The sequence below is a fragment of the Rhinopithecus roxellana genome, chromosome 15 (genome assembly GCF_007565055.1).
Source record: "Rhinopithecus roxellana isolate Shanxi Qingling chromosome 15, ASM756505v1, whole genome shotgun sequence".
In the NCBI taxonomy this organism is placed as follows: Eukaryota; Metazoa; Chordata; class Mammalia; order Primates; family Cercopithecidae; genus Rhinopithecus; species Rhinopithecus roxellana.
Window position 1 is genome coordinate 19742960 of NC_044563.1, and position 12644 is coordinate 19755603.

At 38.9% G+C, this 12644-nt stretch overlaps 1 protein-coding gene across 1 annotated transcript; it reads right to left on the reverse strand.

Annotated features, from left to right (window-relative positions):
• Nucleotides 1–9633: 9633 nt before the first annotated feature.
• Nucleotides 9634–10672, reverse strand: LOC104679440 (olfactory receptor 5A1). The gene has a single exon (XM_010385012.1). The coding sequence runs from the start codon at nucleotides 10651–10653 to the stop codon at nucleotides 9706–9708; it is 948 nt and encodes a 315-aa protein (XP_010383314.1). The 5' UTR covers nucleotides 10654–10672; the 3' UTR covers nucleotides 9634–9705.
• Between the last annotated feature and the right edge of the window lie 1972 nt (nucleotides 10673–12644).

The following is a 12644-nucleotide window of genomic DNA, read 5'->3' on the forward strand; positions in this document are numbered from 1 at the left end:
TGCTGGGATTACAGGCATGAGCCACCGCGCTAGGCCCTGACTATGTATCTTTGTTTTGGCTTTCATACATTCAAAAACATATGTGTGACTTAATTTCCTACTCCATAATTTTTCACATGTAGCCTCTTAACAGTTCCTTATGTACATTCTATTGTTTTACTGTATGTAGTTCTTTGTTGTTGCTGCAAGGTCTCCCTGATCCCTTGTGGAATGTGATGGGAAATACATTGGTTACTAAGGTAGAGACAGGTTTTCATAGGTATGTGGGAATCAGGCAGGTGAAGAGTAAGCATCAGTCATGATGGCTAAAATGGAATGAGACACCAGCCAGGAGAGCACAGCAGTTTGGGATTCAGGACTTAAGATAGACAGTATGGAAACCAGGGTGAGTGGGAGGCATTGTGAGTCAGGCTTGTAGAATGTACAGGAAGTGAGGGGCTACAAAAGTCATACCTTGATCTCTTCAGTTGCCTAGTCAGTCCCTGATTAGTCTTTTTGAATAATCCTGCGCTCAACATTTTGTAAATGCATTTTCATGTGCATCTATGATTTCTTTTAAAGATACATTTCCAGAAATGAACTTACTAGGTCAAATGGCACGTTAGTTTTCTAATTTTAACTGATGATAAAGGTATTGTAAAGAGCTGCCACACAGCACAAGAAACCATCAACAGAGTAAACAGACAACCTGCAGAACGGAAGAAAATTTTTTGCAAACTATGCATCCAGCAAAGGTCTAATATCCAGCATCTGTAAGGAACTTAAATAAATTTACAAGAAAAAAACCTGAACAACTCCATAAAAAAGGAGGCAAGGGATGTGAACAGACACTTTTCAAAAGAGGAAATACATGCAGCCAATGATCACATGAAAAAAAGCTAAACATTACTGATCATTACAGAAATGCAAATCAAAGCCACAATGAGATACCATCTAATACCAGTCAGAATGGCTACTCTTAAAAAGTCAAAAAATAACAGATGCTGGTAAGGTTGTGGAGAAAAAGTATGTTATACATTGTTGGTGGGAATGTAAATTAGTTCAGCCATTGTGGAAGACAGTGTGGAGATTTCTCAAAGATCTAAAGACAGAAATACCATTCCATCCAGCAATTCTATTACTACGTATACACCCAAAGAAATATAATCATTGTATTATAAAGACATGCACATGTATGTTCATTGCAACACTATTCACAATAGCAAAGACATGGAATCAACCTAAATGCCCATCAATGATAGATTGAGTAAAGAAAATGTGGTACATACACTATGGAATACTATGCAGCTATAAAAAAGAATGAGATCATGTCCTTTGCAGAGACATGGGTGGAACTGGAGGCCATTACCCTTAGCAAACTAACGCAGGCACAGAAAACCAAATACCGCATGTTTTCACTTGTAAGTGGGAGCTAAATGATGAGAACACATGAACACATAGAGGGGAACAACACATACTGGGGCCTTTTGGAGAGTGGAGGGTGGGAGGAGAGAGACCATCAGGAAAAATAAGTAATGGATACCAGGTTTAACATTTTGGTGATGAAGTAATCTGTACAACAACCCCCGTGACACAAGTTTACCTATGTAACAAAGCTGCACTTACATCCCTGAACTTAAAAGTGAAAAAAAAAAAAAAAAAAAAAGAAAAAAGTAAAAAAGAAACAGAATGGGTGCGGTGGTTCACGCCTTTAATCCCAGTAATTTGGGAGGTGGAGGTGGCCAGATCACTTGAGGCCAGGAGTTCGAGACCAGCCTGGATTACATGGAGAAACCCTGTCTCTACAAAAAATATTAGCTGGGCCTGGTGGTGTGTGCCGTAGTCCCAGATACGCAGGAGGCTGAACTGGGCAAATCAAATTTGCCTGGGACATCGAAGCTCTGTAGTGAACTGTGATTGCGCCACTGCACTCCAGTCTGAGTGATGGAGCAAAAACCTGTCTCCAAAAAAAAAAAAAACCAAAAACCAAAAAACAAAACAAAACAAAAAACACAGCCCAATTCTAACTGTGTTTGAATGTTTAAGGTCTTTTCTTTTTATAGATAGATACTATGAGCTGAAAGAAATTGCAACACTCTTTAACTTCTCATAGAAAAGGAAGACAAGAAGATTTTGTCACCTTAATAATATAAATACCAAAAAAGCAATTAAAATATTAGAATAAAACTTACATAAATGTTTTCATAATTTTTGGAGTAGGGGAGCATTATGCCAATAATAATTATATTTGACTAAGTAAAAATATAAAGCTTTTACATTTTAAAAGCATTATAAATAAGCTTAAAACTAAATATAAATAGAAAACTTGGGAAAATATCTAAAAAAGTATAAAACAAGCTTAATATCTTTGATATATAAAGCGCTCTTATAAATCTGTAAGACACAGACATTTTGATATTTTAAAACAAAAATGAATCATGATTCACAGAAAAATACAGTTGTTTAGTCCACATGTGAAAAGACAGTCAATCAACTATTGATCAAATAAATATATTGGGAGGCCAATGAGGGAGGATATCTTGAGCTCACAAGTTTGAGACCAGCCTGGGCAACATAGGAAGATCCTGTCTCTATTAAAAAAGGGAAAGAAAGAAAGAAAAAGGAAATACAAATTAAATTGCAGTGAGGTATCATTTCTCATCTAGAAGATTAGCCAATGTTGAAAAGTCCACTGTTGGCACAGATGTGGGGAAAGTAACACCTTTCTATGGTTAATAGGAGTGCACACATGGGCAACATTTCTGGGCTCATTCTGGAAATATGTGTCAAAATGTAAAACGTACAAACACCGTGACTCAAAATTTCTACTTTAGGAATTTATGCTAAAGAGTTAATAAACCAAATGCTTAATGTCCTAAATATAAACAAAGTTCATCACAGTGCTGTTTCAAATAGTAGAAATTAGAATTTAAGTTAGCGTCCGATACAGAAAATTTGTTCAATAAATATGGCACAATAGTACAATTAAGTATTTGCAGACATTCAAAGTGATGACATAGAACTGTACTTTTAAACATGGAGAGACTTCTTTTTAGTGACAGATTAAAACACTGAATATGTCACATGATGTTATTTTTGGGAAAAATATTTACATGGCTAGAAGTTTGAAAAGATGTATTAATATATCACAACAGTAGTAGCCATTATCTGTTGATAATTGGATTTTGGTGTTTTTATTTTAAAAAGACATTCTGTTGTGCCTAATTAAAAAAATGATTTTAAATGGCTTCTGATTTTGAAAATCAGAAAAACTACTATACCTATTTACAATTTGAAGTAAAAAGTTCTCCATTAATTTGAGCTCTGATATTATGTATCTTGTATTTTTATTTTTTTGTTTGTTCTTAAAATTGTTCTAAGAAGCTCACTTATTACAGAAAAGGGTGTGTGGGAAAGACAGCTCTAATTTTTCTTTGGGTGTGTTATGGCTCCATGAGGCATTGGCTGGAGGCACCCAGAGGAGAACCTGGGACCAGCCAACTCAGGTCTCTGGGAACTGAGATCAAATCTACTTATTGTTGACTTCTCTTTCAGATTAATATTATTCCATAATATTATTATTCTGGCCAATCACCTTAGAAGGTTCTGGACTATCAGGTTCAATGTCAGGTCAGGGTCAAATGATAGCCTTTCTATTTTGTAACCTCAGGGTTACATTATTGAACATAGAATTAGCTTGTTCAAAAGAGCACAGCCTTCGAAGCCAGGTTCCAGTATTTTAAACTGTGGCTCTTGTGACTTGGAGCAAGTTAACCTTTATGAACCCCGGGATCTTATCCCATGAAGTGGGGAATATACACCTTACTTGCATAGTGAGGTTTACTTGTCATAATCTAGCACTTTTCACTCCTTGCCTTTATGGGTCTGTGTGTGTCTGCCTTTTCCTCCAAATGTAAACTCCCTGAAGGCAAGGGTTTGTCACTATTGTATCCCCAGCTCCTACCTGGCACATAGCAGTTATTCAATAATTCTTTTTGAAGATGAATGAACAAATGGGTGTCCAGCTCCTGATGTGCAGTAGTTCCCCAACAGTATTTGTTTTCCTTTACGCCATTTTCAGCCTCATCTTACATCCTCTATTCACTTATTTTGCTGTATAAGTCAATTAAACGACTTAATGCATATGAGAGAATACTGTAAACTTCAAAGCATTATACAAATGTAGGGTATTAATATTATCATAATCCTAATATCATTATATAGTTTTCTTTCTGCTGCGATCTAACTTTTAATCACCTTCTAAGAAAGAGATCATACCAGTTTTTCTTTTTTTCTTTTTTCTTTTTTTTAACACATTGTAGGGGCTTAGTAATGTTTATGGAATGAGTTTTAATTTTTGAAAAATTACCTTATTTGAATGTGTCTTAAGAAGCCCTGTATTTTAGGTTAGAGGCAGGAGATCTTAATCGGCCCCAAACTTTTAGTTCAAGATGACATATCCTTCCAGAATTGCAAATGGACATTTTGCCTTTCAGAGACACTATCAAAATCATAAGGTTGTAGGTATACAAAATTTTCAGGATGCCCTCACCTACCTTTGCATTGGTAAGGTGAGCCTGACAAGCTCCCCGTCATCACTGCTCTGCCCTTCTTCACCCAAACACAGGAACAGTTTACACTGTTCCTAACTGATGCTGAATTAGAAGTCTACTATAATAATTAGCATAGGGAATAATGTTGGATATTTGTAGGAAATACAATTTTCAATGGAGAAGTGGGCAGTTGCGGATGCAATGGGAGTTATTAAAAAGTTACTAAGCAACACATGTGCATGTTTTTTCTCTCCTTTACACACACACACACACACACACTATTATGATAGCACATCTAATCAGGAGGTGATGAAACTGTGTATATGGAAGTCTGAGGAATCTCCAAAGGCCCCTTCTCTAAATTATAACAACATCAATTTGATGCAAAGTCCTTGTATGATAACCATGACAGCAATTTCATCAACAATATTATAGTTCAAGAGTCTATTTCTTGTGACAGTGGTTACAATTTGGGCTGCATAATTGATTTTCTTCAAACAGATCAATTACAGAGATTGACCAAAAATGCATATTTACTGCTTTTTGTGTGTCAGGCAGAATTCTAGATGCTGAGAATATATTCATGAAGAGACAGATGTGACCCCCACCCTCAAGCACATACTTACAACCGTGATGATTCACACCAAAGGGCAAGAATGGGGCGAGATTGGCCCAGGGATTTAGTGAGGTCCAGGGAGTCTGGGAACGCTTCCTTAGGGGGAGCGGCATTTGGTAATAACAAGAATCTCTGGTTTTTACACAATGTTTTCATTTTTTTCTAAGAAGTTTCTAAAAATCAATTTTCTTTTTTTGGGCTCATAATAGTCCTGTAAGATCCAAGCATTGGATGTGACCAATGTCATCATAAAGAGGCCTCGACTGAGACCTGGAGATACTGGCAAATTGGATTCCACTAGATGAGGCCTCCTGGTCTGGTGGCCCTTCATAGTCATAGATGGAACTTCAGTTTAGTGCTTCTTAGAGGATCAGGGTGAAGGAACCTTAAAGGTCTTAGTATGGGTATGGGGAGTTCCTTCCCTTGTCCTCCTGTTTTCCTGGAGAGGAACTTACACTGAAATGGCATGCATGTTTTGTGCCTCCTCCTTCACTCAGTCCTTTCTAGGAAGGTAGGAGTGATGTAAAGCAAGTGTGTGCAACCCACAGCCCGTGGGTTGCATGTGGCCCAGGACAGCTTTGAATGCGGCCTGATACAAATTTGTAAACTTCCTTAAAACATTGAGTGTTTTTGTGATATTTTTTAAAGTTCATCAACTATTATTAATGTGTTTTTTTTGTGTGGCCCAAGACAAATTCTTCCAGTGTTGCCCAGGGAAGCCAAAAGATTGGACACCCCTGATTTAAAGGACTGGTGAATCGGGGAAAATAATTAGGCAGGAGAACTTGGCCTCCTGATCTTCCTTCTCTTTCTTTGGGATCTGTCTCCCTGCAGACAGTATGTGGACTGATTCTCTCTCATCTATGCAATTAGTGCAACAGGGCAAGCCTGCTTCTCCTGGGTTAGCCTGTCTAATTCTGGTGTACAGTGTGGGGCAGCCATAGGACCAGATCAAAGCCATGTCCTCCAACAGAACATTATCTGTCCGTTTAACATTATTAAACTGATATTTTGATTTTTGTCTCCCTGCCTCCTGCTGTTCTCTACTACCCAATAATGCCGAAAGAAGCTAATGATGTAACTGCAACCAAATAGGGGTGAGGATCAGACAATCTCTCCTCATATTCTTTCTTGAATTTCCCTTGTAATGGTAAAATGCCTGTAAATTTTTGATTCATTTGCTTATATTTCTGTAAAGCAAGTATTCCTTAATATACAGATGTATTGTCAGCTTTTCATTCCTAAAATGTTACTGACTTAATTGTTGCAGTTTCATACACCAGCCTGACCCCAGTGGCAATGGTTCTATAGTTCTAGGCATAACTATGGCCTCTGCTTCTGGGCCTACATTTGGAAGATGTGCAATAGAAAAATGGAGGCATGGGATACTTCCGGTAGACAGAAGTGGGAGGCATATGTTGAGTTTCTCTAGTATTTTCCCTAGGTGGTATATTTGGCTGCCACTACTGAAACCTCCCCACTTCAACCTAATCAGGGGCCCGCTTGGGGGAAATGTCACAAAGTGTTGATGACTTTAGTCTCAGGAGCCATGCTGAGTCAGTTTCCACTCAATGGCTGTGTGACTGGGGATTCAATGGCTTTAACATGTATGAAATGTTCAGAATAGAACTTGAAACTTAGTAAGCACTCAGCAAATTTCAACTGTCTCTCTCTGAGTACCTGTATATATGAATTGTAGGAGTCATTCTACGTTTTATTGGCCATGGATGGGAATGAATTTAGAGGATGAAGAACCCAGGAAACCTGAGACAGGGATCTCTGCTTTCCTATGCATTATTTATGTTCTTCCAGATATGGAGGAAATAATTACTACTCTTATATGAACGATCAAATCAAATATCTACTTATCCAATTGACCTACACCAATGGAAAAGTGAATGTGCTGCAAGTGGCCAGAGAGAGAGATTTAGCAGCAGAAATAGTTGTGTGGGACAACTCCACTGTAACTGCCTGAAATGAAGGGGTAATTATCTGGAAGTGGGAACCGGGATATATCTCCCTGAGATGATGCCAAATAAATTATACCCAATGTGGGCTGCAAGGTTTAATTTATTCAAGAGGAGAAATGGAATTTTATAGGAGCAATGGGTTCAGATAGAAGATAGCAAGGGGAATTCAGGGTGTGGTGATTAAAAAGGACACCAAACTGTGAAATGGAGGCAGGTCCTGAACTGGTAAAGGAATGGCATGGTTAAAATCAAGGAGATAGTATAGCCAAGACAATCCTAAGAAAAATAACAAAGATGGAGGCATTACACTCCCTGACTTCAACCTATAATACAAGTCTACAGTAAGCAAAACAACATGGTACTTGTACAAAAACAGACACATAGACTCATAGAACAGAACAGAGATCTCAGAAATAAGACTGCATATCTGCAACCGTTGAATCTTTGACAAACCTGACAAAAACAAACAATGGGGAAAGGATTCCTTATTTAATAAATGGTGCTGGGAAAACTGGCTAGCCATGTACAGAAAATTGAAAATGGACCGCTTCCTTACACTTTATACAAAAATTAACTCAAGATGGATTAAAGATGTAAATGTAAAGCCCCAAACTATAAAAAACCCTAGAAGAAAATCTAGGCAATGCCATTTAAGACATAGGCACTGGCAAAGATTTCATGATGAAAACATAAAAAACAATTGCAACAAAAGCAAAAATTGGCTAGTGGGATCTAATTAAACTAAAGAGATTCTGCAAAAGAAGCTATCATCAGAATGAACAGACAACCTACAGAATGGGAGAAATTTTTTGCAATCTATCCATCTGATAAAGGTAACTTAAACAAATTCACAAAAAAACCAAACAACCCTATCTAAAAGTGGGTTAATGGCTTGAACAGACACTTCTCAAGAAGACATTTGTGTGGTCAACAAACATGAAAAAAACTCAACATCACTAATTATTAGAGAAATGCAAATCAAAAATCACAATGAGATACCATCTCACACCAGTCAGAATGGCAATTATTAAAAAGTCAAGAAACAACAAATGCTGGTGAAGCTGTGGAGAAATAGGAACATTTTTATACTGTTTGTGGGAATGTAAATTAGTTCAACCATTGTGGAAGACAGTGTGGCAAGTCCTCAAAGACCTAGAAATGGAAATATCATTTGACCCAGCAATCTCATTACTGGGTATATACCCAAAGGAATATAAATAATTCTATTATAATGATACATGCATGTGTATGTTCATTGCAGCACTATTTACAATAGCAAAGACATGGAATCAACCCAAATTCCCATCAATAATAGACTGGATAAAGAAAAGATTGTACATATATACCATGGGATACCATGCAGCCATAAAAGGAAGGAGTTAGTGTTCTTTGGAGGGGCATGGATGGAGCTGGAAGCCATTATCCTCAGCAAACTAACACAGGAACGGATAACCAAATAGCCCACGTTCTCACTTATAAGTGAGAGCTAAACAGTGAGAACATATGGACACAGAGAGGAAACAACACACACTGGGGCCTGTCAGGGGGCAGGGAGGAGGGAGAGCATTGGGATAAATAGCTAACGGATGTGGGGCTTAATACCTCAATACCTTAATAATAATGTGGGTTGATAGGTGCAGCAAATCACCATGACACGTGTTTACCTATGTAACAAACCTGCACGTCCTGCACATGTATCCCAGAACTTAAAATAAAATAAAATTAAAAGAAAAAAATACAACATTTAGCAAAATATTAAAGAAAAATCAAGGAGGTTCTGACTGAGTAGGCAGTTTAGAGGACTGAGACTGAGAAAAGAAGAGTATCGGTGTGACACCATTGGACTCAAATTTCCCCAGCCCTTACATAGCTGAGATAGAGAGAAATGGCAGCCAAGGGGAATGTCCTTCAGCATTTGCTCAGCAAATCACTCAGTAGCTATAATGGGAATTCAACAGGGAGATCCTAGAGAGGGCATTTGATGAGGTGTCATCTTGGTCTTGTCATTTACCTTAACTACACACAGTGTATCTTTTCAGACTCTGCCATATGCTGATAACAAGAGTTATATACTTGTACTACTTTTGGGCTGTTTTTTGTTGAATGTGGACTGCAGCATTTGGGCAGACCGTGGGCTCTAGAGTCAGGAAGGCCTTGGTGTGAATCAGAGTTCTGCCCCTTCCTTGGTGACCCTGAGCAAGTTAGTTTTCCTTGCTGACACATCGTTTCCTTATTTTGTAACATAGGGGATAGTTCAATGTGTATTTTACTACTGCAATGAGTATTTAATTAAATAACTTTTGTGCCTGGTACATACTAAGTGCTCAATAAATGTTAGTTATTGTGATTATTGTGGAGGTTCTTTTTTTTTTTTTTTTTCTGAAGAAATTCCTTTTCCTTTTTGGCTATCTATGGCACAGTCAGTAGACAAGTGACCATGAGGAAGGGTGAGAGGAACCTGGAGGGAAGAGTCTCCACGTTCAAGTAAGAGCACCAAATGTCCCCCTTGCCTGAGGCAGAGGTGGAGGTGAAGGCTTGGATCATTTAATTCTCCAGCAATGTGGATAAATAAGTTTCTACACATGACCTAAGAAAACACTTTCTTCCTTTCCAACACCTTCCACAGGGCATCCTTGATCTCTTTGTTCCTCAAACTATAAATGAGAGGGTTCAGCATGGGGATCACCAGTGAATAGAAAACGGACACCACCTTGTCCCTGCCTAGTGAGTAGGTGGAGCTGGGTCGCAGGTACATGAAAAGGGCTGTCCCAAACAGCAGAGTCACCACCATCAGATGCGAGGCACACGTGTTGAAGGCTTTCCATCGGCCCTCTGCTGAAGGGATCTTCAGGACAGCAGACACTATGTAACCATAGGAGATAAGGAGTTGGAGGAATGATGTTCCTCCTACAGTGACCACCATGAGGAAATTCACCACTTGACTGAGGAAGGTGTCAGAGCAAGACAGAGCCAGGACTGGTGGGAGGTCACAGAAGAAGTGGTTAATGATGTTGGGTCCACAAAAGTGAAGCCTAAATATGGAGCTGGCCTGGATCAGGGAGCTCAGGAAGCCACCAACATATGCCCCAGCCACCATGCGTGTACAGAGGCCCTGGGTCATGAGAGTGGGGTAGAGAAGGGGGCGGGAGATGGCTGCATATCGGTCATACGCCATAGCAGTCAAGAGGAGGCACTCAGACAGTCCCATGCCGACAAAGAAAAAAAACTGAGCAGCGCAGCCCACAAATGATATGGTCTTCTGCTCCCAGAAGAAGTCAGTGAGCATCTTGGGAGCCACAGCAGAAGAGTAGCAGATGTCAATGAAAGATAAGTTGCTTAGGAAGAAGTACATGGGTGTGTGCAGATGGGTGTCACCCCTGATCAGAAAAATGAGGGCCAGGTTCCAGGCCAGGGTCGTAAGATAGATGCCCAGGAAGGTCACAAAGAGGAGCGCCTGGAGTTCTGGATGGTCTGTGAATCCCAGGAGGATGAACATGGTCACTGATGAGCTGTTCCAGGGTTTGGTTATGGACATGCTTCCTGTGGACCACAAGGACAAGATGCAGACCTGAGATAGTAATGACAGTCCGCATTACAGGTGGTATTAGCAAATAATTACAAAACACATGAGAGGGAAGGCAGAGGATTACAGGTTACAGCTTTATGCAAAGACTGTTTCTCTTTTTTGGTCTCAGTCTCAGTCTCTCTCTCTCTCTCTCTCTCTCGAAGGCAATTGCAGTCATCATCTTAAATATTAAGGCAGTATAGTGTAGCTGATATGAGTTTGAACTTTGGATCCCAAATCCCTAGGATCAACTCCTGCCTCGACCATTTACTAGTCGTGTTACTTCAGGTGAGATAGCTAACATCTCTGGCTTCAACTTATCCTTAAAACGGGATGATAGCAATTACTTTATAGATTTGTTTTAAGTGCCTGACACATAACAAGTGACCAGTGAGTAGTTATTAGGACAGTCCTGTGTGCCTCAGGTGAGTCAGGTCATGCCTTGGAATAACTATTCATCTCCTTTACCTAAGTTTCCACATTAGGAGGGAAAGATCAATGGAACTAGGTTCAGCTATGTAGTTGTGAGATGATTAATGAGATAGAATGTTTTTAAAGGAAAAGGATTAGGCCACATGTATATAAAAATATTCTTAATTGTCAAATATTGGGTCCAAGTATACTAATGTAGGTTGAATTTCAAATTTATCTCAGTCTGAGCTTTCTATTTTATTTATTTATTTTTAAATTTTTTTTTTTTTTTGAGACGGAGTTTCACTCTTGTTGCTGAGGCTGGAGTGCAATGGCACGATCTTGGCTCACTGCAACCTCCACCTCCCGGGTTAAGCGATTCTCCTGCTTCAGCCTCCTGAGTAGCTGGGATTACAGGTATGCATCACCATGCCCAGCTAATTTTGTATTTTAAGTAGAGATGGGGTTTCTCCATGTTGGTCAGGCTGGTCTCGAACTCCCGACCTCAGGTGATCCACCTGCCTCAGCCTCCCAAAGTGCTGGGATTACAGGCGTGAGCCACTGCTCCTGGCCTGAGTTGTTTAATTGTTGAGTGTGGGCTCTGGATCTAGACTGCCTGGATTCAATTCTCAGCCTCACTTAGTAGATGTGCGATGTTGACCAGGTCTCTGTAAAATTAGAGATAATAATAGCATTTACGTTGTTATAGGATCTGTCTAATTATCTGTCATCTATCTATCTGTCTGTCTATCATCTAACTATCATCTATCATCATCGTCACGTATCTTCTAATCTTCTTAAAATATGCCTGGCCCATAGTAACTGTTCTATAAGTATTTGTTGTTGTTGCTGTTGTTATTTTAAACCTAAGTTACAAAGTATCCTCAATCAAATTATTTGAATTTTCAGTGCATGAAGCATCTTTCAAGATCAGGGACTTGATTTTATTAAATCCACACCAGTAAGGACTCCCATTGCTCCCTCAAACATCCACACTGAGTCTCAATGCACATTAATCAGAAGCTAACTGCAGTCATTGGGTCTCTGAATCTGGGTCCCTAATCCTACAGAAAGTATCAGGAAAAATGTGGTCAGATGGCCGTGTGGCTCATGGTGAATGACCCTTAAAGGTTTGGAATATATCTTGATCCTTCTTCAATTCTTAACCCAAATAATTTGGAAATCAATGAAATTATTTTAACTGGCTTTTAAATTAAAGAACTGTGAGATATTTTGATTACTATGATCAATATACAAATGTGAACTATTGAAACAAAAAATGACGTTCCTGATGAATAAAAAAAGGAAACTGAACATTATGATCTATCTCCTGAAATAATAACTCTTAACATTTTGGTGTATAGTTTTTATGTACAAGTATATGTTTATGTGCATAGGTGCTTATATCACAGTACGCAAACCTTTGTAACTTGTATACATTATAGAAATCATTGCAAGTCAATAACTTCACAATTTGGGAAGTAATACTCTATTTGTGCCGAATTTTTCTTGCTCAGTTTAGGAGAGCCACTTTATTTTGACATCCTCAA

What these genes read in the sequence shown, in the direction of transcription:
- LOC104679440 (XM_010385012.1), bottom strand. Translation starts at nt 10,653, where the DNA reads ATGTCCATAACCAAACCCTGGAACAGCTCATCAGTGACCATGTTCATC.